This window comes from Alosa sapidissima, chromosome 18, assembly GCF_018492685.1.
Source record: "Alosa sapidissima isolate fAloSap1 chromosome 18, fAloSap1.pri, whole genome shotgun sequence".
NCBI classification, from domain to species: Eukaryota; Metazoa; Chordata; class Actinopteri; order Clupeiformes; family Clupeidae; genus Alosa; species Alosa sapidissima.
This window is the reverse complement of record NC_055974.1, coordinates 3,894,425-3,922,139: the sequence shown is the minus strand read 5'-3', so window position 1 is coordinate 3,922,139 and position 27,715 is coordinate 3,894,425. Positions and strand designations below refer to the sequence as shown.

Here is a 27,715-nt window from a genome sequence, read left to right as displayed (position 1 = left end):
ATAGGCTAAAGCAGTAGCTTTTGTTTGTACATGGTCCTGGAGCGATGTTGCCACGTTGGTCTTGGACCGTCTTTACAATGTTGGTCCAGGATCAACATGACGATGCTGGTCCAGGATTAACATTGTCAGGACAGTCATTGTCATGTTTGTCCAGGACTGTCATTACAATGTTGGTCCAGGACCCACATTGTCATGTTTGTCCAGGACAGTCATTGTCATGTTTGTCCAGGACTGTCATTACAATGTTGGTCCAGGACCGGCTTTACAATGTTGGTCCAGGACCCACATTGTCATGTTTGTCCAGGACCATCTTTACAATGTTGGTCCAGGACCCACATTGTCGTGTTTGTCCAGGACTGTCATTACAATGTTGGTACAGGACCCACATTGTCATGTTTGTCCAGGACCGTCATTACAATGTTGGTCCAGGACCGGCTTTACAATGTTGGTCCAGGACCCACATTGTCATGTTTGTCCAGGACCGTCTTTACAATGTTGGTCCAGGACCCACATTGTCGTGTTTGTCCAGGACTGTCATTACAATGTTGGTCCAGGACCGTCTTTACAATGTTGGTCCAGGACCGACTTTACAATGTTGTCTTTACAATGTTGGTCCAGGACCGTCTTTACAATGTTGGTCAGGGACCGTCTTTAGAATTTTGGTCCAGCACCGTTTTTACAATGTTAATCCTGGACCAGCATCGTCATGTTGATCCTGGACCAACATTGTAAAGACGGTCCTGGACCAAAATGGCTCCTGGAAGATGTACAACAAACAAAAGTGACTACTTTAGCCTATTACCAAGAAGAGACCCAATAGTTGATATAGCTTTGAAGCTCATTTAGCAATCTTGTTGCCATAGTAATTAATGCTAATGTTAGCTGCTAGGCTAGGTAAAATACAAAAAAATAGCTTGCTATTAGGCAATACAGATCTGTCAGTTGTCGTTAGACTGATTTTTTTCTTCCTACATTTCTGAGAAACTTGCCATGTTTAAACCTTAATACAATAAGCTGCTAAATATTTTTTCTGCTTTGTTTATTCAATCACAGTGATGCTGGTTCAGGTCCATCATAAGGAAGCTGGTCCAGGCCCATCACAGTGCAGCTGGTCCAGGTCAATCACAGGGATGTTGGTCCAGGTCCATCATAAGGGACCATACATTTACTGTAATACATTAGCTTCCTAATAGGTAATTCAGTGGCTCCATGGTCCATCATAAGGAAGTTGACCCAGGTCCATCATAAGAAATAGCACTCTGCAGTCTGCACACTCTGCTCTGGTCTGGACCCAAATGAATGGTCAATAGCCTTGTGCAATGGCAGCAACGTCTGCTACACAAGCGATAAATCCCTGTTTCAATTTAATTTTCTCCTCATTAATCTGTTTATACTATAATTTAAGGGGGTGGGACATGGAACAGCAGTTTAAGAAAGATAAGATTAGTAGGGGATTGACTTTTGCCATGTTAAGCTATGGAGACTGGAGTGTGGGTCGGTAAGAGTGCTTATTTGGAAAAATATATTGAATTATATTTTAAGTGTCAAAAATATATATTTTTGTCATATTTGTCAATATATATTTTTTGTATATATTTTATTTTATATTATATTTTTCATTTTCTACAAGAGGCCAGACAACATCAGAGACTATGAAAACAGACTGCCCACCTGCACCAACACCGCAATATTTCCAGATGGAAATTATCCATGTGGGCACTGAGCACAGGACAATTTCACACACAAATGTCACTCCTTTAATCACCATAAAACAGGAAAAGACCTATGGGTTAAAGGAAAAATCACATGCAGCACTACTAATTAGGTATATTTGATCAAATGTCCCTGTGGGAAAGCATGTAGGAAAAACACGCAGGGCTCTGAAGACAAGAATTTGAACACAGGAGCAACATCAGAAACAATCATTATAAGAGTCCCCTGGCGGTTCATTTAAACAAATTTGGAGGTTCATAGGGTAAGAACAAGTCAAAAACCACCGAAGAGGAGGGGACATAGACAGTCAGCTTTTAAAAAGAGAGGCTTTTTAGATCTACCACCAGGGAACTTTAGCCCCAAGAGGGCTTAATGAAGATTTTGTAATCAGACCTTTTCTGTAATATGAACTTGTAATATGGACTGTGAACAGAAAGTCTAATGAATGATTGAGCTGTATATTTTTTTCAAATCTGCATTTGTATACACTAGAGATCTGTTTTGGTCTTATATAAAGTTCTGCTAATGTTTCTTATAATGTTCTTATGCATTTGTTTGGCATTAGTCACGCCACAAGCTTGCCTGCCATACCTGTAAGGGTTAATGAGTCACTGAGCTGGCTCCCCCCTATACTGTAGGCCAGGTGATTTAGACCATGTGCAATGCCTGTGTTTGCAGTGAATCTGAGGAAGAACAATCAAGGTCATAACGTCTTGCCAAACTATGAGAAAATAAAATCAAGAAAAGAAAATACCAAGGAGTGTGTGGACTTTTTCCTAAACACTTTTGCTTGTTTTTGTCCTGTATCTGGGATTGTGCACAAAGTCCCTTTACAAGTTGTTAGAGAATGGAGCCATACACTTTTCTAAGAATCTCTGAATTTACCTGTATAGGTGTCACCAAGCCATATGTAATTATTTTACAATATCAGAGAATCATGTTTATTGGTTGCAAAAGAGTTTGGGGTAGATTGTGGAATGACAGTGGCAACATACTGTAGAATAGCATTCACAATTTATTGTAACATTGTAACATAATGTGTCACAAAAGAACAGTTAACATCGCTATAGAGTCAGGGACATCAGTATAACTTTACCCAATATAGCCTTTAACTTTTTCTTTTTGGGTAATCTTTGAACTATTGTACAGTTGAGTCACATTTCCTATTTGGAAACGGGCTGATCTTGCATATATTATTTGGGGACTTGCTGACTGCAGATTTAGAAACCGATATACTGTGGTTTGTTTATGAGGCACTTTGAAGCTTGCCTAGCAATGTCCATCAATAGGGGGAAGTGAATGGACAGTGTGAGCCACATGGCAGTCCCATGTTTGAGGTGGGCTACACGCTTCACAATGACAGCAAAGAGTTGTTATCAGACATTCACTAAGACTTATTACCCAGCACAAATCTATCTAATAAAAACTTTTGGAAGTGCCATTAATGATATGTTATAAAATATTATAAAATATACCCGACCGAGGACTGAATATTTTAAAATTAAATAAAGGAAAACCGAATATTGATCCTTTATTTAAATTTCCAGTATTATCGTTATGTGGTATATAGGAAGTTGAACCAAGTCAAGCAGCATGCGTTGTCTGATGGACAAAGCACATAACGATGACAACTCTTTGCTGTCATTGTGAAGCGTGTAGCCCACCTCACAATGATTCTGCCATTTTTATAGCTGTAACAGTAAGTGTTAACATACTGTTCCCCATTTTCACAATATATTTTGAAATATATGTACATATTCAAAATTGACAAAAAAAAAACAATTTTGACACTTAAAATATATTTCAATATATTTTTTTCCAAATAAGTGCCCTTAACGACCCACACTCAGTCAGTCTCCATAGCTTAACATGGTAAAAGTCAATCCCCTACAAAACATCTTTCTTAAACTGCTGTCCCACCCCCTTTAATTATAGTATAAACAGATTAATGAGGAGAAAATTAAATTGAAACAGTGATGTATCGCTTGACCATCCATTTGGGTCCAGACCAAAGCAGAATGTGTGCAGACTGGTATTTCTTATGATGGACCTGGGCCAGCTTCCCTGTGATGGACCTGGACTAATTTTTTTATGATGAGCCTGGACCAATTTCCCTGTGATGGACCTGGGTCAACTTCCTTATGATGGACCTGGACCAACTTCCCTGTGATGGACATGAAGCAACTTCTCTGTGATGGGCCTGGACCAGCTTCACTGTGATGGACCTGGACCAACTAACTTATTATGGACCTTGGCCAACTTCCCTGTGATGTACAGGGACAAACTTCCCTATAATGGGCCTGGAATAAACAAAGCAGACAAAAATATTTTGCAGGTTTAAACATGGCAAGTTTCTCAGAAATGTAGCAAAAAATAAAAACAGTCTAACGACAACTGACATATTTGTATTGCCTATTAGCAAGCTATTTTTTGTATTTTACCTAGCCTAGCAGCTAACATTAGCACTAATTACCATGGCAACAAGATTGCTAAATGAGCTTCAAAGCTATATCAACTATTGGGTCTCTTCTTGGTAATAGGCTAAAGCAGTCACTTTTGTTTGTTGTACATCTTCCAGGAGTGACCACCATTTTGGTCCAGGACCGTCTTTACAATGTTGGTCCAGGATCAACATGGCGATGTTGGTCCAGGATTAACATTGTAAAAACGGTGCTGGACCAAAATTCTAAAGACGGTCCTGGACAAACATGACAATGTGGGTCCTGGACCAACATTATAATGACGGTCCTGGACAAACATGACAATGTGGGTCCTGGACCAACATTGTAAAGATGGTCCTGGACAAACATGACAATGTGGGTCCTGGACCAACATTGTAAAGCCGGTCCTGGACCAACATTGTAATGACGGTCCTGGACAAACATGACAATGTGGGTCCTGTACCAACATTGTAAAGACGGTCCTGGACCAACATTGTAATGACAGTCCTGGACAAACACGACAATGTGGGTCCTGGACCAACATTGTAAAGATGGTCCTGGACAAACATGACAATGTGGGTCCTGGACCAACATTGTAATGACAGTCCTGGACAAACATGACAATGACGGTCCTGGACAAACATGACAATGTGGGTCCTGGACCAACATTGTAAAGACGGTCCAAGACCAACGTGGCAACGTCGCTCCAGGACCATGTACAAACAAAAGCTACTGCTTTAGCCTATTACCAAGCTACAAATGACAAACATTGTAAAGACGGTCCTGGATAAACATGACAATGTGGGTCCTGTACCAACATTGTAAGAAGAAGACTTACATTGATGACATCACAAGGCTGTGATTGGTTAAAGAGTTGTTGGTCCAGGACCGTCTTTAGAATGTTGGTCCAGGAACAACTCTTACTTGATCAAATCACGGTCACCAGCCTAATTGCATAATGTCTTGACAATAGTTTTTCTTACCGGCTTGCTGTTTAAACTGACTGCGCCGCTCTGAACTTTCCTGCCAGGTTTATGACGTAAACCGCATCTCGGCTCTGGCATTGCCTAAACTCATCGTGTGGGAAATCAGATTATCTGTCAATATTGGGCTTTGAAAGTAAGGGATATTTGCTCAGTAATAGTAGGCTACATTTTGTAACATTTATAGAGAAACCGAGGGGAAGTTAAATTAGAATCGTTGGAAATTGAAAACGCATACAAAACAATATTCGGGGCTTTTGAAAAGAGTTTCGGGGCTTGAGCCCCCGAAACCACCCCCTCGCTCCGCCAATGCAACCACCCAGCAGTAACTTCTGCATTCAAGATCATTAAAAACCACCATAGAGAATGAGAGAGCAAAGAAAATGGACATACACAGAGCATCGTGGACGAGTTCGCGGAGCGCAAGGCTCGTCGTATGCCCTTCAAATAGTGCTGCGTATTATTGTTGTTTTATTATTAGGGGTCATGTAGCCTAATGTTTTTGTTGTTGTTCTCTTGGTTACACTTCATGTACGTTCGATGGACTTCAAAATTACATAGTTGTCTCTGTGGTGCTGACACTTGAAAGACCCGCTTTTACAGGCATGTGTACCCTATGTTTAAAATTATGTTATGATGAGTTTAATAAAGGGCCCGGTCATGTGCCCCGCCCCCAGCCCGGCTCTGACTTGTTCCGCCACTGGTTGAGGCATAACTTGGATGATTATAACAATACATAACTATCCGAAAATGTTTTTATCACCAAATCCCTGAACTGTCCACGTTTGTTGTCCACTATTATTCAAGCTCTCAACGGAAGAATGTACGGGTGTGAGGCGTTTGGAAAAATAGCTCCACAGTTTTACAACGCATGGTAAAGCATCTTTTGCAGCGATTTTTGTGTGAGCATATCAGCGAACACCCCTGACCACTCGGTGAGTTTCACGTCTTTGTAAACGAAAGTTTAATGCGTTTTAGGAAGGATTGTTCCAGTGGACCTATGCAGCATTGTGGAGGAGGGGGGGCGCTACCACAGAAACTGAAAATTCTCAGGACAGCAGCATGTGTCCAAATTTCAATCTTAAACGTTCTATTTAATCATAAACTATCTGAAAAAAGGGCTTTAAGTGTAAAATACCAAACTTGTCCTTTAACTACAACTTGGCTGTGTTCGCGCCATAAATGAAGCTGTTCCATAAAATTCGTAATTGTACATTCAAATACAACTCTGTTTGAGTAACCGAATTCTTTAATGTCATTGAAATGCCAAAAACACTGTTAATTGGATTATTAAGTTCTAAATTCTAAGATACTTTCGCTTTCTTCAAATAAGGTGACATTAGCTATGATCACCATGTGGTCATGCAAACATAATTTACATTTAAACATGTTAACGTTGATCACCATGTTTGTTACTACCTATTAAAATTTGCACCATGTACAAGTTAACATTGGGGTGTTCGGCAAATAGGTAGCATTGGGCAAAATGTTAAAATCTGCTGTTTATATGGAGATATCCAAAACAGCAACCTACCTCCAGTTGTCCACAGGATCGAAAGGAAAGATTCTGGGCAAGGCGTTGTTTTTTCTCACAAAATGGTGGCGACGTGTATGCAATTCCGGTGATGTTCTCAGGAAATGTCCATTTTTTTTTAAATTCAGAAATATTTGCCATAATTTATTCCCATAAACTATAACAGGCTAATAAAAACGGATTCATTGTTTAGTCAGTGCCATTGTAAACCATCGCAAAATATTTATATGCCTTTAATGTGACAGGATAGTGGAGAGTGACAGGAAGTGAGTGGGAGAGTCGGGGTGGGATCCGGAAAGGACCACGGGACGGGAATCGAACCCGGGTCACCAGCGTACGGTGCAGGTGCCCCAGCCAGTTGTGCCACGGCTGGGGCCGCAAAATACAAATTAAAGAAATATTTGAGTACCTCAGGAATTTCTTTTATCAAAATGACATTTTATTCAGTTAAATATTGTTAAAAATCAGGAAACTGCAGCACATAGCGGTTGCTGTACATCTGGGCAGAGTACACTTGCACAGCTTTTACCCGAGTGTATTCGGCCAACTTCTGTTTTGCTGAGTCCTTGCCGACACCTCCCCCTGCAGGTGGAAAACTGTAATGGGACCGATTTTATTTTGCCGGGTCTGACCTCAGTTTGCCATTGCCGAATCACAGCCGATTCCCCCGCAGAAAATACGGAATTGGCCCGATCCTTTTTGCTACTTGGGGTCTTAACATCAATTTGCGGTATGTTCATCAAGTGACAACTTGTCCTCAGCAGCAGTTTTGATTTTTTTTACCTTTCTTTTTCACTGTGCCCACATACACATATTGGTGAACAGCATAATTTGCTGAGAGAAATTTTTGTCAAACATCACCTGCAGGTTGGAAGGCTTCTGTATGAAAGCTGCTTGGTTCAGCTTCTGCGGGTGGTTGACAGTCACTGTTTGGTTAATCAGCTTTGATAAGCTCTTTCCAACACGATGAACAGAGTTTCTATCCAGGTACCAGGCCAAGTATTTTGGCTTTGTCCTCATTTAAACAGCGGAGGGATCCATGCTTTTGAAACTAATGCCCCTTAAAATAAACACTTTTAAACGGGTATTTTAAAAAGATACTTACGAGTTATCTTCTTTTTATGAATGCCTCTTGGATCCACACAATAGTGTTGCGAGCCCTCATACCTTGTTATGAATACTTTCATGTCATTCTCAACTGAAGTACTGATCTCCATCTTGATGCTCTTTGTCACTCACAGAGGACTGCATACCATACATATATAGACTGCCTAAACAGCTGGCTAGTAATTATTAAAAGGGATATTCCACCATTTGGAGAATTACACTGATTTTCCACCTCCCCTTGAGTTAAACAATTGATTTTTTTACCTTTCTCCAGTTCATCCAGCCGTTTTCTGAGTCTGGCAATACCACTTTTAGCTCCAGCCTAGCGTAGATCATTAGCATTTCGTCTGCTAGCATCACAAAAGAAAGTGTAATAAGACCAACGGAAAATGAAACGTGGCGATTTTCTAGGCTGATTTGACATGGAACTATACTCTCATTCAATGGAGGTGGAAAATTAATGTAATTCCCCAAATGGTGGAATATCCCTTTAAAGTACTCACATAGGCACTGATAGGTTGAAACTGGTGTAGAAAACTTGTTACAAAGATGGCAATTATGCTAAATCCTCTTGCTGCATGTATGATGACCAGTCAGTCTTATGTGTGTATAATTTACTTGATCAGTTTATTTTCTCTAAATAAGATTTGTTTATGAGTAGGATGTTGTTCATGTTGCAATACTTATTTGGAGCAATTCAACTATGAACCATAAAATGTGTTTTAATTGGATATGTGCAGCAAACAAGTGACTCTCTTACTCTAACATTGACTTCCATTGTATTAAAAGAGCACCACATGTTGTGTGCAAAGTGGTACTGCAGATCCAGTACAAATTCAGTGGATTTATAGACGACATTTTTCAAAATGTTAATCTCAATAAAGAAACTCAGCAACAAGTCCAAATTTTACAGAATGATATGCTTATTTAAAAAAAAAAATCCTGTTAACTGTCCATGTGAAATGAGAAGATGAAAACAGGCTTTTTGAAAATCAAGCCCAATTTTTTTTTCTTTTAAATGCACTGACTGATACCAAAGTTAATGCATGAACATGGCCTTATAATCCATACATGAGTGGGGGGGAAATCTGATGCACTTGTGTCACATACTTTTTTAATGAGAAGCCCTTAAAGGTGCTGATGTCTTTTCACATAATGAATTTATAGCCATTTTCAGAGCTTTCTACTTCTATTCACATAGTTTCACTAATGTGTGTGAAATACCAAAGGAGCAAAAAGGATTGTTCACCACAATGCTTAAAATGACTTAAAACTTCAAAGGGCTGTAGTTTTGGAACCATTAATGATACAGATATACTATTTAAGGTTTATGCATAGGTTTGGTCTACAAACACCTGTGATTTTCCCCCCAGATTTTTTTGGAGAGGGTGACCTGTCAGCCACTGGGTGATTTGACACGGATTGACCCACTTGAGAATCAGGTCTCTGCTCTCTTGTTTTACATACGAACTTGTTAAGCCAATTTTTTTAACTGTTCGGTGGGATTTTCACCCCTTTTTGTCCCTCTGTGGTGGCGTAGTTGGGTCATTGTAATTTCGGGGCTCGTGCTGGCCCCAGTTAGCCTGGCGGGCCATCCTATATCATTGAAATGTAGTCTGGAATCGAACCATTCACCTCGCTTAATCCAAGGGGCGGGCAGAGAATTGTCTTTCAAACTGCCTAGGCATGCAATAGGCCAGCGCTACGACCATATCCATATCCGGTCGGCAAAACGGCAAATACATCCTTCTTCGAAAGGAATTACTTAAGTGCACTGTGTTGCTCAACTTTCAAAGAAAAGCACAAGTCCAACTCCTCCAAAGTTGACGCCAACGCCGATTCAAACAACCGCTCTTCGTTAGCCATAGCCACCTTCCTTGTTGTTCACCGTCACAGGACTGTCGTTATCCTGTTAAGCCCGCCTTAAGACTCTCTAACAAAATAGAGCGCTGTGATTGGATGAAGTCCACGGCGTCAGCCAATAGAAATCCCTATGGTTTGATACTAGACGTACAGGCTGAGCAAATTAATTTGCCGCCGCTAGGGTGCGTCTAGATTTCTAGGCTAGGCCCCAGTCACATTGAGATTTAATAAAACACATTTAATTGGAGAAATACTTACTTTGAAATGTTTAAAGGAGAATTCCGGTGTGATATTGACCTAAAGTGTGTTGAAACATGATACCGAGTCTGAACGTATGTCTCATAGCCCATCTCGGCTTGTCCCCTGCACTCCAAAATCTGGCGCTAGTTAGCCGATGCTACCAACAGCTTTTTCAATGGTGGTGCTTCGGCATCGGGCTAGCCATGCAAATAAATCACTGTTTTACACCATTTACGAGGCTCAATGTATCTCCACACTTCATTGGTAGACTTCCGAGGGCCCTGACATTTAAAACGAGACATTGAGAACTTTGAAAAAGCACTGGTAGTTTACTTACAAGATGATTTATACAGACAGTATCTTCACGAAGTTTAGCGTTTGCAGCCTTATTTAGTCACGATAAGCCGAGCGACAAGTTAGAATGAACAGGTATGATAAGGGATCAGATTCCAAAAATAATTCTGTGGAAATGCATGGATTCCAGTTTCTTCCAGTAGCAGCAACTGGAATCCATGCATTTCCACGGAATTATTTTTGGAAGGTTTCGACAATTGGCCAGGGAGGGTCATGTCTTTTTTGAAAACATTGCTGGAGGGTCGTTGAAAATTTTCTTGCAGGTAGGGGAGGGTCATGCAACTTTTGATTGAAGCGCTCAAAATCCCTCCGGTGACCGTGTTTATAAATAACAAACGGTCCCTAATCATGTCAATGTTACAAAAAAGCAAACTAAATAAGTCATTGACATTTGTTTCGTTTTAAATCACTTGGGGAGACATAGGATACATGATCCAGACGTTGCGTTGTCATGGACTATTTTGGCAGTGCATTTGGAGTGCATTACCACCATCTGCTGGACTGAGGTGTGATGGCAGGTGTACACAGTAGCCTCGTTCTAGCTTACAATAGCTGCCGAATACATAAGGCAAATTGTCCAACCTTTTCAACGTGTCTCACACGGTTATTTGGACATTTAAATTCAGTAATTTAGCTGATGCTTTTATCTAAAGCGACTTATAAAAAAGGAACAATCAAGGTATTTGTAATGCCCATTATAGAGGCACATATGAACACACTTTTCGTAAAAGAAGGGAAGATGCAATGAGTTTGGCTGTGGGGAAATGGTTTTGCCTGGCCAATCTACAGTATAAGAGTGCTCTTATGGAAGCATACTTTTTTTCTTTGTGTGGTTCATTAAAAACCTGAGATAGTAACGGATTTAAAAATAAATGGACTGTAGGCTTGGTAGTAAAGGTGAGTATCTGATTTTACTGAATAACACCACAAATATTCACTCTTGAACTACCACAGTGGGTCACTGTGGCTGTCCAGCTGGGGCGCTCCCTGGTGGCCCCTCAGTCAGGATTCCCCTGGGTCCCTCCATCCCCCAAAAGCCTTCTCCAGGTACAAGGCGGTGGCCAATGTCAGGCGGTCCTGCAGTTTCCAGGAAATCACCTGCACACCCAGCGGCAGCCCCTCTCTGCTCAGCCCAAGAGGACACTGGGTAATCGGCAAACCAAGGACGTTGAAAATGCCTGCAGCAGAGAGGTGGTGGAAAAGGAGACATTTTAAGGTCCGTATTTAAAGTGGACGTGAAACAATGTCCTTTTTATGGGTTTGGTACAAAGTAAAATTCATTGGAATTTATTTTGAGGAAAAGAAAATAACGTAAGGTAACTGCTGATCATTTAAACAGGCATTATGTACAACAGTAAAGCAGGCTTTTATTTTGACTCGCCATATTGCTTTTACGTCAGCCATGACATCACTGGGTTGGTTAGTTGACCGCTCGTCGACAGTCGACGCAGAAAGTGCACGTAAAGAGACATTTTGGAATTTGAATTTGAGAGGAAACAGCGCCTTACACAGTGGTAAATATGGCAGAAGACGAGGAGGAAAGGTCTTTCGAGGTTACCAGGAACCCTATGGCCTACGCTTTTGAAGGAGAGGAGAGAAAGACAAGCGCAGATTAACGGATTATCAGATGCTGTGCTGTGAGCGTAGGGTGGCCTTTCGTCCGGACAGTTCAGTTTTTGAGCTCACTGTCCGGACAGAGAGAGTGTGTCCTCCTTTTTGGACAATTGACCAGATTTTTGTCATGAGTGGCCATCATGAGCACATAGGCTACGCCTCATTTCAAGGCCTCTGTAAACTACTCATCTCTGTTACGTGTCATCATTTCTGACACCCCGCCACCACCGTTGCACGGGACATCACAAAACTCCACCGATTTCCTTTTCGCGAAGCAGTCAATGCGACAACTCCCCTCGTGATTGAATGAATGAACACCATTGCTGAGCCTTAAAGCTGCAGTTGGCAAGATTTGTTTGATCATATTCACTGAAACCGACACTATGCTCCGACAGAACAACATGAATCAGCTGGTTTTAGAAACAAACCACTTCTACCCCCACCTAGAGCCTGTTGTTTTTAAAAAATCCACAGTTCCCGGTTCTTCTGGTCCAATCAGAGCAGGGCTGAGTGAGATCTGACTGTCAATCACAGTCTGGTGCGCACTGACAAGCACAAACTCGATGAGCGGGTGCTCCACAGATACACATAATAAAGGCTAGATGTCTTATGGCGGAGTCTCTAACGGCATCACAGGCGGCCATCTTGTCACAGGCAAGCTATCTGGTGGGCTCTGTGGTACCTGATCGTGAGTGATCTGCACGAACACAAATACTCTTATCTCGCTCAAATCTTGACGGACTTACAAACGGTTTGGTTTCTTACAAACGTTATTAACGTAGCTATAATCTGGATGCTTGAACATTTTTAAGTTAAACATTTTCATAAGTATGCAGTGTCATAACTACATCTCTGACGTTTATAACGTTTGTAAATTTGAGCATGTTAATGGTTATTTGAAACACAATATTATGAGTTACCGAGCTGACTGTGGCAAGATGGCCGCAAGGTGCGGACGTCGACCTCCGACATCTAGCCTTTATTATATATATCTATGGGGTGCTCGGTGGTAGTGGGGGAGGGGTATGAGAGTTGTAAACATTTAAAAATTTGGCTAAGTCCCCTCAATCTGTCAGACTTGCCCACTGCAGCTTTAAGTTGCATATGGCGAAACGAAAGACGTCTTTCAACTCTGCGTGGTATTCTGAACACCACTTTGCTGACAGACAGGACAAATGCATTTTTTAAACTGTGAAACAGATATTGAGCTCCAGGGGTAAGAGTGCCATAGAGAGGCATGCTCTCACAGGCAGGCACAAAGAGAAAGCCAGATCTGCTGGGAAATCCTCTGTGGCATCGTTTTTGCTCCAGCAACAACCACAGCTGCAGAGCTCACTAAGTTATTAAGTCACTAAAAAGTTATTGGGTTAAAAAGGTGGGTTTGTTGACTAATGTGGAAAAAAACACACACACACAAAAAAAACCTAATGTTACTATGTTATTATAATAAGTATGGGAATGTTGGAAATAGCTGACTAATGTGAAAAAATATATATATATTATGTTATAATAAATAGGTGCCTTATATAGAAATGGTTTATTTCCCCATATGTTACTCCGATTCCATATGTGACCTCACTTTTGGACACAAGTGTCCTCATTTTCAATGTCATGGCGGTGGTCACCCTATGTGAGGGGGACGTCTTGGGAGTGTCTATGCTCTACGTGAAGTTTGTGCTGAAACCTTGGACCAGCCCATCAACAGCAGGTAAGTTCGCTGTAGCTAACGTTCTTTTAACACAAGCTGCCGGTTATGTTTCTCATTGTACAAAATATGATGAATGTTTAAAACATAGATATAAATGAAAAAGTTTGCTTTTACCTACGTATTGATTGACTACTCGCTACATGTGTATCTGTCACTTGAGTAGCATTCGGGAGGCTAGCCTTAGCCTGTAACTTAACCTGAGCTAGGTTAGCCATCCCCAGCTGGCTAACTAACGCTAACGTTAGTTGCCATAGGCCGATGATGACTGCGATGGTGTTAGTACAGAAGGTTATTTGGGTAAGAATGAACGTGTTAATTTCAGATTTAATTAGGGAAAGATTGTTTAGACAATATGCCTTTTCTCAGTCTGTTCAGTACTGCCTACAGACAGTTCTCTCCTGATCCCTCCTCCATTGAACTGCCCCCCTCAAACCCATCCCATTCATCAGCACTCAAACTACAGGCTGTGGCGGTGGTGGCGGCGAAGGTCTGAATTCCAGAACTGGTTTACTGTAAGGATGGTCATGGGTAAGGATTTGAAAAAATTCAATGTCATCAGTCATTGTGGCTTTGTTGTTGTACTGCTGCACTTCCTGATCTGTCTGGGTGCCCACACTGACATGTTTTATTGTTTGCTGCTGTTCCTCAACAATGTCACACTCGGCAATACTGTTGCTGTCTAACTGATGCATCAGATACACATGTGTCTGCCTGAACTATGGAAATAAAGAATATGTTTGTAGTACAAAGGATTTTTTGCATTTGTGTATTTAAATATTTTGCATACATGTATGTAAATGGAAACTAAGGATTATACAATGAATAAACCAGAGTCACTGACATTATTCAACCCATTCGGATTGATAGTGATTATCAATATTTCAAACTAAGAAAACTTAATCTTGTGTTTCATGTCCTCTTTAAAAAATATAAAAGGTGGTAACACTTTATAATAACTACACACAATTCATCATTTGTTAAGCATTTGTAAACTATTAGTAAATGGCTTGTTTATCATTTGTTAGGTATTATTCCTCATCAGTAAAGCATTTGTACACACAGTTATGAATGGTTTGTTCATAGTAAATAGGCCTATATCTAAAATATGGGTAATAGTATATCAGATATCAGACAATATACAATAAAAGTATGGGACAAAGTGTCAGTTACCTGTGTAGGCAAGGTTGAAGGGTCTGAAGAGTTGGTGGTGGTGTTTGGGGGCCACCCAGGGATTAGGGGGGTACAGTAGCACCCCATCAGAGCCCAGCAGCTCCTCCAGACGCCTCTCAAGCGCCTCCTTCTGCTGCAAAAGGAACGGTGATGGCTTGCCAAAGTCAGCAAACTGTTTGAGAGCCACGCCTTGGACAAACAAAAGCATGCACATGCATGCACGCTATTACAAACAATGGTGTCTGCTTTAGAATGTGTGTATGTTGGTCATGCCTAACATGCACATATGATACAATTTAGACACCAAAATGTGTTTTCTTGACATGAACAGGGCTTAAAGCAATACAAATGTCTGTGCCTGAAGTTATCAGACATTTATGAGGACGTCATATAGTAAGTAAGTAAAATGTATTTATGGCACATTTAAAATCCAGTGTACACTGACCAAAGTGCAATGAAAAGAAAGTAGACCTTCAACTCCTACTCAAGCGAGTAGGACGCATTTCACACTGCTCCTGCTTCACCTATCCTTTTAGCAATTTCCACTCTTTTTCATTCTTTTATTTCATTTACAAGCTAGTTTAGCAAAGACAGTGAAACCAGTACATTTAAATCTGAAACTTTAGTGGTTAGTTTTTTACTTTAAATGAGCCAGCCAAGTCAACGAGCAAAAACTGAACGGCAATTCACCTTGAAGTTGGATTAAAACAAAATGCGCTCCTCCGGCCAGAGACCCAGGAGATCATGCCGAAAATGTACTGAGCTAGAACAGAGGATTTCTACTTTGGAATCAAAGATGCATGCCCTTCCATCAACGACAGATGAACTACGAGAGGCATCTCATGAAGTGAGTACAGCAACTACTGGAAATGCAGAGAATGTAACCCAGCAGTCTAATATCACTGCTAATAGAGCAGATGAATGCATCGACCTCACAAAGGGAAATGTGAGTACAGAGCCTTGGCACAGGCAAGGTGCCAGACCAAAAAACAAAAAACTTAATACAAGAACTGTAATTACCTCAACACCAGTAAATTCAGATGTTAACTTCAGGCCTCGTATCAGAAATACAGACAGATCAGCAAGCTACTACAGGGCTTGTGGTCCTAAGGGAAGCCCACAGCCCCTAACACTATGGAACAGATTTGAATGCCTCCGGGACGTGAGAGAGGAATTTTCCAGGGAACAGACCCAAAGCAGGCAGCGATCAAACCACAACAAAAGAAAGATGGGCACAGACAAGAAGCAGCACTCGACCCCTATTCATCCCACAACCCTCGTTCTAGGCGACTTTGCTGTGAGACATATAAATGGGGAAAGGATGATTGTATGTTGTTTCCCAAATGCTTCAGTGTCTGACACAAAAAACAAGCTTGCAGAACTGGTGTCAAAATATGCAACTATCAAGCGCATCATTGTGCATGTTGGAGCAAATGACATCTACAGAGAACAGCTGTATGTCAAAGAAGATTTCAAGGAACTTTTCTCTGCCCTATATGAGCTTGGAATACAAATTTTCATCAGTGGCCCACTCCCAGCAGAGGGAAGCTTTGTATTTTCCAGACTATTCAGTTTAAACACCTGGCTCGCAAAACATGCTTTTCAGTTGGGATGAATTTTATTGACAATTTTAACCTTTTTTGGAATCGCAGGGAATACTTCAGACCAAATAGCACAGAGCTGAGTTGGACTGGGGCCAAGATCTTAACCGAATACTATCACCTCTCTCTCCTGCACCCAACATTTTTTCTGCCAACCTTGAGCCGAGCCTCTGATAAGCGCTCAGTGGCCATACAGACAGAACAAGCGGATGACATCAACAACTCAGCTAAACCAAAACACTCTGCACAGGCTGAAACAGAGATATGCCCAACCTCCCCTGCTGTGGGGCCCTCTGATAACCACCCGCTAGCCTCCACTGAAATGCAGACCTTGGAGAAACATAAACAACCAGCTCAACAATGCCAAGCCATGTCCACTGGACAAGATAAGATGGGTGCTGCTAAAATGACTCAAAGTCAATCACTGGCGTCAAACTCTCTGGAATCTCAGCAAACAAATGGATGTGATGAGCATGAGGAGATAGCACCTATCAAAGCTGCTGAGAGGATATCAGAAAGGAAGGGTCATGTTGTAACACCAGTACCGATACCCCTCCCTACCTCCGTCGTCTCCTTGTCACCACAAAGACACAACAACATGGAATACACTACTGGAATACATGCTGAAAGCGGAGCATCTGCAACAAACTTCCCAGAACCTCAGCAGGCAGATGGAGACTCTGGATCAATTTTCAACCCCAACCTCCTTGATTTCCCATCACCACCCACACCCAATCACGTCCCCACCCAATCAAACTCCCCAGGCCACACAAACCCCCCTAATCTCCCATCCCCATCCCCACCCCTTCATCCCACCACCCACTCAAACTCCACAGGATCCCCTGAATACCCATCACCATCCCCACCCAAGCACATGATGTTCCCTGCAAGAATGGAGAGACTGCTACCAGTAGCCATGCAGAGTTTTACTAGCCCAAGATCATTAGCACCAAAGAAGCGAAGGGCACCTCCACCCCCTCGCCCTCCCCCTCCCCGTTTAGAAGGATCTCTTAAGCAGCAGCAACCTCTTAGTTCATTTTCTCAGCCGGCATATAGCATGGAATGTGCAGTGGAAAATACAGATGGCAGCAGCAGGGGACAATTATATGATGACTGTATTGCATGATATTCTCAGGGTCCCTGCAATATAAATGGTACTGACAGTAGTTTTGAGAACATGCCGGGACCCAGTAAGCCCATGACATTCTCTATTCCTGTATTGACAAGAAATAGAACACAAATGCATCGAGCTTATAGGGTAAACTAGTCCAATCTCCTACCCGTACCACATCAACCTCAGATTTCCCCCATGGATCATATTTCCCCAACACTTAAACTAACAAAACTAGCACTCCTAAATATCAGATCTCTTTCAAACAAATCATTCTTAATTCATGATCTAATTTGTACACACAACCTTGATTTTTTACTTTTAACTGAGACATGGTTAGATCAAGCAAACAGTGCTGCTACTCTCATCGAATCAGCTCCCCCAAACTTCAGTTTTTTGAGTGCTACCAGAGCAAATAAAAGAGGTGGGGGGATAGCCACAATTTTCAAGACGTCTTTTCAGTGCAATCAGTCGTCATTCGGTGACTTTACTTCATTTGAATATCTGTGTGCATGCATTAAGTCTTCTCCTCAGATTTTATTACTGACAATTTACAGGCCTCCAAAACATTCAGCTAAAGTTTTTCTTGAAGAGCTAGGTGAACTGCTATCAGTTGTTTGCATAGAGTATGACTGTCTTATTATATCAGGGGATCTAAACTTGCATGTGGATAATCCTGAAAACAATTATGCCAAGGAATTCATTGCACTAATCGATACTTTCTCCCTAACACAGCATGTACAGGGGCCAACACACTCTCTCGGCCATACCCTCGACCTTGTTATCACAAAGGGTCTCGATGTCTCTACAGCTGTTAAAGACCTGGCCTTATCTGATCATTTTTGCGTGTTCTTTGATGTGTCTATGTCCCCACACACTCAAAACACAGCTATGATGGTAAAAAGGAGAATCATAAATGATCAGACAAGTGCTCTCTTTGAGCAAGCACTTTCACTAAAGTCAAGTCAACTGTCAGACTCTGAAGACTTATTTGATCACTTTAATGCAAAAATGGCAAACATTATGGATGACATTGCTCCATTACAATTCAAGAAAGTTAAGGACAAACAGAAAGCACCATGGAGGCAAAATCCAGCAGTTAAACTTCTAAAAAGAGAGTGTAGGAAGACTGAAAGAAAATGGCGTAAATACAAACTTCAGATCCACTATGAAATCCATAAAGAGATGCTCCGCACATATAACTCTGAAATATGCAAAGCAAGACAGTCTTTCTTTTCTAACATTATCAATAGAAGTTCAAATAACACTCGTATTCTATTTTCAACTGTTGATAAGTTAACAAATCCCCCCTCACAATTAGCGCCTGAACTTCTCTCAACTAATAAATGCAATGAGTTTTCATCTTTTTTTTAAAGGTAAAATTGACAAAATCAGACTCAACATATCTGCTCAATTACAAATTCAACAACCTGAACTTCCAGCAACAAACAGAGGGAAACTAAACTTGATGTCAGAGTTCAGCTTGATAGACTACGAAACACTTGAAAAAACGGTACAGAATCTCAGCCCTTCCACATGTGTCTTAGACACTCTGCCTACCAATTTCTTCAAAACTGTTTTTCACCTCATAGCGGCGGATGTCCTTCAAATTGTAAATGTATCATTGCTGTCTGGCACTTTTCCTAAGTCACTGAAAACAGCTGTTGTAAAGCCACTTCTCAAGAAGAATAACCTGGATGCCTCCATGCTAAACAATTACAGGCCCATATCCAATCTACCTTTTATTGGCAAAATTATTGAAAAAGTAGTCTTTAATCAATTAACCACCTTCCTAACATCAAATGGGTATTTTGATTACTTTCAGTCTGGTTTTCGGGCAAATCACAGCACTGAAACAGCTCTCATTAAAGTTTCCAATGACATACGCCTCAACACAGATTCAGGTAAAACATCAGTCCTAGTGCTACTGGACCTTAGTGCAGCATTTGACACTGTTGATCACAATATTTTACTACACAGACTAGAACACTGGGTTGGATTTACAGGCATAGTTATCAGCTGGCTAAAATCATATCTACAAGAAAGGAGCTTCTTTGTTGCCATCGGAAACTGTACCTCAACACCAACGTCCTTGACCTGTGGTGTTCCCCAGGGGTCGATCTTGGGGCCACTATTATTCAACCTCTATATGCTCCCACTTGGACAAATCATTCAAAATAATTTGATTTCATATCATAGCTATGCAGATGACACACAAATTTACTTAGCTCTATCACCAAACAACTATGGTCCTCTTGAATCTATGTGTCAGTGTATAGAACAAATCAACACCTGGATGTCTCAAAATTTTCTTCAGCTGAACAAAGAAAAAACTGAAGTAATTATATTTGGTAAAAATGAGGAAAGACTTAGGGTTGCCACTCTCCTTGACACAAAAGGGTTGAAGGCAAAGGATACTGTTAAAAACCTTGGTGTATTAATTGACAGTGATCTAAATTTCAACAGCCACATGAAAGCGATAACTAAATCAGCTTTTTACCACCTCAAAAATATTGTCAAACTCAGAGGGCTGATGTCAAAACATGACTTAGAAAAACTCATTCATGCATTTATCTCCAGCAGGGTTGATTACTGCAATGGACTGTTCACAGGCCTTCCTAAAAAGACTATTAAACAGCTTCAGGTGATACAAAATGCAGCAGCTAGGACTCTAACAAAAACTAAAAGAACTGACCACATTACTCCAATTCTTAAGTCCTTGCACTGGCTTCCAGTAAGTCACAGAATTGACTTTAAAGCACTATTGCTTGTTTATAAATCAGTAAATGGAGCAGGACCTAAATACTTGTCAGACATGCTTCAGCAGTACACACCTTCTCGTCCTCTCAGGTCCCAGGTGAAAAACCTGCTAGTAAAACCTACAGTTAGAACTAAACATGGTGAAGCAGCTTTTAGCTGCTATGCGGCTCAGCTGTGGAACCAACTTTCGGATGACATTAAAAAGGCCCCAACTGTAGCCAGTTTTAAATCTAGACTTAAGACCAAACTGTTCTCAGACGCTTTCTGCTAACTGTGCCGAGTTACAAATTCTGAATCTGCCTCGATAATTATTCTACTTTGTCTTTTACTTTTTTTACTACTTTTGCCTTTGTTTTTGCTTACTAATTATTCTTTATTTTTAAATGATTTTACCTTGTGTTTTATGTTTTCCTTTTATTATGATCTTTACCTTTTAACTATTCTTTGACTATATCGCCCTTCTATGCTTTTATTTGTTATTATCGTTTGGTTTTGTTTATGTAAAGCACATTGAATGACCTCTGTGTATGAAATGTGCTATATAAATAAACTTGACTTGACTTGACTTGACTAGTACATAACACAAACACATACACATAAAAGTACATAAATACAGTGTAAGCCCCGTATTTATGCCAACCTTTTGCGTTCTTGAAACAGAAAAGACAATTTCATATTGTCTTAGCCGGCCATGGCTAGGATTCCCAACATCCTCGCTAATGCATACAGTGGCCATTTGGTCTTTTGTTCTGGTCCCTCTGCTGAGAGCTTCTCAGTCCTGGGCCACAGGAAAATATCTTAACTCTAAATTTGTGTCAATGGAGAAATTATAATCTGCTCGTGTTTGGTATCAATTTTAAGGTCTACATGTGAGAAATACAGTATTGTCGATTGTGGAACAGTAAAGTTAACGTGTATGATGTTTCTGTAACCTGGGTTACTTAATGTCTTATGATGAGATGCTCCACACCCCTCTATCAAAGGACATTCACACTACCCAGGGGACCAGGCAGACCTCATTATCATATAATATTGGTCTATAAAAGTATGTTGTGAATAATACATTCATGTTTGGTCTTCAATTAATACTTGAAATGTGGACAACAGTCTGATCATGGTTTCGTTACAATTTAATGTATCTGTGCATAGTTGTAGACTAAGAACTACACTATAGTCTAAAGGTATGATATCCACCTGGGCCACACCCATCCCCCTCAGATAACAAAGGTCCTGCTGAGTCGGGGTGGCCCTGGCTCTGACCTCTCAGCCTCTCTCTCCCCCTCTCTCTATCTCCCTTTGTCTTTCTCTCTATCCCTCTCATTCCCTCTCTCTTTCTTGCATCCTCACATCAGCAGCCTTTTAACTGTGTTGCAAGGGTTCCCTCACGAACGTGACAGGCACTCAATTAGACCTATACACTACCAAGACTATCTTAATCCCCCCCGCCACAAATTGAATCCAATTCTGTGGGAAACACTGAACCAGCAATAAAATCTTAACATTTATCCTGTGCTGGATGGGCAACCAGTGGAGAGAGGCTAGGATGGGGGTAATACAGTGGGCATCGCTTTCAAATGGCCACTTCAGTAGCGCATTACGAGGCGTGAAGCTGCGTGAAGCTTTAGTACCACTTTCAGCCACTGTGCGTCGCTCTGCCACTGTACATCGCTCTGTCAGTAGCCTGACTGCCGCCCCTTCTGAAAAAGCAGGGGGCTAGGCTACCTTTAAACGTAATTGTTACCGAGAGGAATCCCAGCCTACAAATTCAATAACAAAATAAATCTTAATTAAACATTACCTCGATTAAGGCTGCTTGGGTATGGCTTAAGGCTTGACTACACGGTGGTAGCGAAAATCGAAATCTGCTTTTGATAGCCTACCGGTGCCGCTCCACAAAACAAAAAAATATCTTAATTTGCTGTCTATGTTATTGTCAGTGTTGGGGGTAACGCAACTACGCAAATCAAAACAGTGTCTTAATTTGCCCTACTTCTTGACTGCAATGTAGTCAATTGACTGCTTGACATGTCATTTTTATTTTTCTGTACAATAAACAAATACATCTGCTTTATGCCGCAGAATTACATTCATATTTGGCTGACTGCAGACGCGCCACTTCCCTCCCCATATTCCAAGATTAAGATAGTATGAAGTGCTTTTTGTATAGGCTACTATCATAAAACAAATCGTTAAAACGAATAGCTATTTGCAATTTGACAAAACACTGGTCCTCATTTTGCGAATGCGAGGACGATATGAGCCTGTTGCATTTAGTTAGATGTCCGAGTCACGCATAGGCTAATGTTTGAAAACCACTGGCTCGTAATCACAATAATTTAACACAGACAGTTGGATAGCCTACTTCATCATGTCCCCATGCCTACATTTTTGTGAGTAGCATAGAGATCGTTAAAAACAATAAAGTATGGCTCTCCGTTTGGGACATTGAAAACTTATATTTTTAATAGACTACCGTCGAAGATGCTGACTTCAAAAGCCTCGGGATAACACGTTATCTCCACTATCATCAGTCATGCCCCTTGATCAAAGTGGGGAATTAAATAAAAGTTTGAGAACCACTGTCTTAACAAGTTACCTGCAGTCCAGAACACAGAATCTGTTGCAATATTCTGATGATCGGCGATGATATCGGCAAATGTTTGTTTTCCAAAGTAAGAATGTCACTTCACCATGCACCTTCGACAATGAATAGCTCATTACACTTGTTACTGTTAAACGTAGGCCTACCTGGTATCATTACAAACATTATTCTGTGTCCTAAAACTGGCATATTTTATGGCATTGTGTCATGTAAGTTCGTTGCAAAATCTAGAGAAATGTGTGAGGTGGTCAGCGGGGGACAATTGAGACACACATTGGATTGTGTTATTACTTGCACATTCCACACTATCCACAGCTGTGGTAGGCCTATCAGGGGCAGGAGGATTACTGTTAGCGCAGGCTTTATATAAAATTCTTCAACAGAAGGCCTCGAATGTTGTCTTGTTTGTGGAGCGCTTTGCTTCGCTTCTGTAATCTCGGCTTCATTGAAAATGAGGGCTTCCCTCAATGACCCTCCGAGAATAAATAAAGGTTGAATGAATGAATGAATGAATGCCCAAAATAAAGGCCTGTGGTTTGCGCAGCCTACAGTAAATAACAGACCCGCCATAATGTGCGTTATGATGCTTTTTCACGAGCAAGATGTTTTTGGTACCCTCCGCACACATCATGTTCTTAAATAACAATGATCATCAGTAATATTCGACCATTCATTTGGGTAAATGGGCAAGCGTGACCACCTTGATTGGCTGATGATTGTAACGCGGGCATGATTCCAAACACCTCCCTTACGATGATGAGTGACAGGTGACAGGTCTCAGAATGCGTGCGCTACACAAGGACGGAAGATGATGAATAACTGGGGTCGTAGGCTATTCACAAAGGCTTTTATCTTACTACTAGGAGTAGGCTACTCCTAAATCGCACTTAAAGATTTTAGCTTGGAGTTTTCTCTTAAAAGTTATTCACAAAGCCTTTCAGACAACTCCTAAACTAGGAGTGAGTCTTCGTGGCTATGGATGACGTCATTACTAGTGATGTAGTACTCGAGTCCGGTCTCGAGACCAATTTCTGCTTTCTCGGTCTCGTCTCGGACTCGTTCCTTCAAAGACTCGGTCTTGACTCGGTCTCGGACCACAGTGGGAGGAGAAGGACTCGTAATTTCAGACCGAGTCCTCGAGACCAACGCATTTTTTATGTTCATATAAAAAAACAGACAACACATAACAACAATAATAATAAAATGCAATGTTGACCGGCATTATTTGAAAATGACATCCCATGGTGCAATGCAAAGATACTGCCGTCAGAGTCGTTTATTTATCTCTATGGCTCTGCTGCCGGTGAGTGTCTGTAGGTCAGCATAGTCCATATTAAGACGTTAAGACTGCTCCTCTAAACAATTCCCAATCTAGCTTAGTCTGTAGGCCTAACTGTTGATTATTAACTGGGGTGATATTAAATTCTGAATATTAAAACTGAATTTTTTTTATGGTCTTGGTCTCGACTCGGTCTCGACTCCTAAAGGACTCGGTCTCGACTCGGACTTGCTTCTTCAAAGACTCGGTCTTGACTCGGACTCGACTGTATTTGAAAACCAACAGACTCGGTCTCGACTCGGTCTCGACCCTTCAAAGACTCGGTCTTGACTCGGACTCGGCATAGGCGGTCTCGTCCCCATCACTAGTCATTACTCATGCACGAGCTTGACTGAAGTGACCACCTTGATTGGCTGACGATTGTAACACGGGAATTCCAAACACCTCTCTTCCGATGATAGGTGACAGGTCGGAGAATGCGTGCGCTACACAAGTAGTGCGAAGGACGGAAGATGATTAATAACTGAATAAAAAGGCCTAGCCTAAATGAATAAAGAGTAAGGCAAAACAAATAGCCTAGTAGCCTAATGAAACATAGGCCTATGGATTGATGCAGTAGCCTACCTTTGCAACATTATTAAATTAATCTGTCACCATATGCCTAGGCTACGTTTGCAAAGAGGAGAACATTTTAATTTGATTCACAATGAAACGTTACATTTCATTTACATGTTAACAATGAGTAGTTTTGGTTGTTGTTGGTGGCGTTATTGCATCCCTTTTATGAATGCAAAATTGTTCCCTCGCGATTGGAAGCTCCTGTTGCGCATAGGCTACGCATTTCAAAACATCGCAACGTAAAATGCCACAAAAAAGCTGTTTATGAATAGGTCTTAGTGAGTTAGGAGTCCTCTCGACTTAAGCTGTCCCAGACTTAGGTGCTACTTTTAGGTTAAAAGTTAGGAGTTGCTCCTAAATTCGCCAGTTAGGAGCTACTTTTAGCCTTAAAATTCTTTGTGAATACGGCCCTGAATAAAAAGGCCTAGCCTAAATGAATTAAGGCAAAACAGCCTAGTAGCCTAATGAAACATACGGATTGATGTATCTTTGTAACATTATTAAATTATTCTGTTACTATGCCTACGTTTGCAAAAGAGAACGTTTTAATTTGATTCACAATAATGTTACATTTAATTTACATGTTGACAATGATTAGCCTAGTTTTTGTTGTTGTTGGCGGCGTTATTGCATGTTAGTTATGCCTACAATGCAAAATTGCTTCCTCACGATTGGAAGCTCCTGTAGCTGCATAGGATTTCAAAACACGGCAAAATGCCGCAGGTTTGTGAATAGGTCTGTGAGTAAGGAGTCCTCTTGACTTCTTTTAAGCTGTCAGAGGTGGGAAGGTGTGATTTGTTGGGGGCAGGGCCGGTTTAACTGGGCACAAATATCTGATGGCCCCCCTTCCCCCCAGCCAACGTGAATCGGGTGGTTAGTTAATAGGCCTATCGTGAAGATTTTTCCTGCCATCTAAGGCACGAGCGCATCTGTGAGGCCAAGCCTCACCAAGTAGCTTGTTTGTTTACAACTAACATTCCATTTAATTAAACTGCTTCATAGGCTATGCCGAAATAGTCTTCAACATTTTGAATATTAGTGTCGGGTGAATTGAAATGTTCTCAAAGTAGCCTTATGGCTGAAAGCTGCTTGGGATCTCCGCTTCCTGCACTCATTGTTTCAAAAGGAGTAATTTGCAGAGTAATTGTCAGAACTGAAGAGCTGTGGACGGCATGGCAAGGTATGCCCAATGAAAATAAATTAACGCAACACAACACAGACCCCGCTTCTCTCGCGTCAATCACTGACAGTAACCTAGAATAAATGCATGGGGAAAAACACTTCCCCATGACAAAGACATCGTAAAACACTGAAAGTTAATATTTTGTCACTAGCAACATACATCTGTCCTTTGTTAAATGTATTATGTTCCAAGTAGCCTATGCGTAATTCTGCTTCATAAAGTTGAACAAATACATTTGCTTATTTCACAGAAAAATATAAATAGCCAGTTAGGGTCTACAGTGCAGAGTTGGTAAGTTATGGTAGGCCAACTTGCAGTAAACATACAAACAGGGGAAATTCTTTCTCTTGTAGCTGAGTAGCCTCAGGTGCGCACGTAGACATAAGGCCGAACATGCAAGCGCCAATGAATCGTGCTCTCACGACAATCACGCCGTTAAACTTAAATAGGTTAACATCACTCTAAGTTCGCCTTCAAGCAAGGAAAACGATGATTTGAAGACATCTGTTTCGTTGGAAGGGCAAGGGGTAGCAACAGGGCAACACAGAGACAGGCCCGATGGCAGGGCTGTTATGAGAGTATTAAAATATGGGATATTCTACGGGAAAACATTAAAACGGCAAGACAGCGGGGGAAAGTTAAAATATGTGATAAACACGGAAAAAGTTGGCATGCATTGTTTCGGTCCCCGTGCACAGGGATTATTTGTCATATTATTAATCACATATGATTATTTGTGAAATTGTGCAAACAGGCGCAACACATTTGAAAAAGAAGGACTGGTAGCATGCAAGCTCACGGGAAAGATTGATTTAAGAACGTCATCACAGTGTGTGGCTGTGGCGCAGGCGGAAGACATGTAGCGACAATTGGCAAAGGGGGGTCATGTCTTTTTTAACAATTCTGTCGGAGGGTCATTGAACAATTTCTAGCAGGCAAGAGAGGGTCATGCAACTTGCAACTGAAGCAATCAAAATTCCTCCGGTGGCCCCTTCAATAAATTACGAACAGTCCCTATAGATTGCTGCTGGGCTATATGTCTTGGTTCATGTCTGTTAACAACTCATTGCCATCAAACGCATAGCCTATCTCGCGGTTGCATCCATTACAAACAAACATGCAATGTGAACGTCTGGGATTGGGGAGAGCACTAAATGCTCTACTGAATAAGCACAAAGTCAAACCTTTAAATGAAAAACACTCTTTAATAATAATAAAAATGAAGTAAACTTGTGACCATCAAAAATCGTTTATCGCTTGTAACTCCGTGATAACAGGACGTAACAGGAAGGCATTTGGCTGAGCAACGGAGGTTAATATGCTCTATATTTTGTCCAAATGATGTCTGTCTATCATCGTTGCACGTTACATTCTGGAGAAAACCAGAATGTTTAATTTGTCCTGCGTTTTTTCTACGGCTGCAAACGGGATTCACTCGCAGTTAACCAAATATTTCTTTATTAGGGCAGGGCAGGCATATTTCTGGCTATTAAATTATTTCTAATTCTTTACCACCACAGCTATTTGCTTATTAAAGCAAAACTCAGAGTCGAAAATGACACCTAGGTTTCTAGAAGTGGTGTGATATATTTGTATGTATGTATGTAATGTGTGCTGAGTGAATGTACCGAAGATCACAGTATCCACTCGAAGGCAGAGGACAAAAGTGTGTAGAGCAAAATGTTAGAAATTTCCAATTTCATCGTCCCCGCGAGAGTTTAACAGGTGTGATGACTCTAAATCCCCATGTTAATGGGTCCTACTCCATCCCCTATTCTTGCAACTTTTGTCTATGTAAATGAGTGTGTGTCTTTGTTTTAGAGTATTTGTTTGC

At 41.1% G+C, this 27,715-nt stretch overlaps 1 protein-coding gene and 1 long non-coding RNA gene across 2 annotated transcripts in view; one reads left to right on the top strand and one right to left on the bottom strand.

Annotated features, from left to right (window-relative positions):
- Positions 1-11,127: 11,127 nt before the first annotated feature.
- Positions 11,128-27,715, bottom strand: part of LOC121689781 (fatty-acid amide hydrolase 2-A-like) — a 49,345-nt gene continuing 32,757 nt past the window's right edge. The window contains exons 10-11 of the mRNA XM_042069895.1: positions 14,728-14,916; positions 11,128-11,413 (exon numbers count right to left, since the gene is read on the bottom strand). Coding sequence (XP_041925829.1) covers positions 11,238-11,413; positions 14,728-14,916 — 365 coding nt within the window. The 3' untranslated portion in view covers positions 11,128-11,237. The remainder of the gene's footprint in view (positions 11,414-14,727; positions 14,917-27,715) is intronic.
- LOC121689792 lies at positions 11,388-14,140 on the top strand. Its single transcript, XR_006024873.1, has 3 exons — positions 11,388-11,451; positions 13,442-13,557; positions 13,924-14,140. It is a non-coding gene; the product is annotated as an uncharacterized LOC121689792 (long non-coding RNA).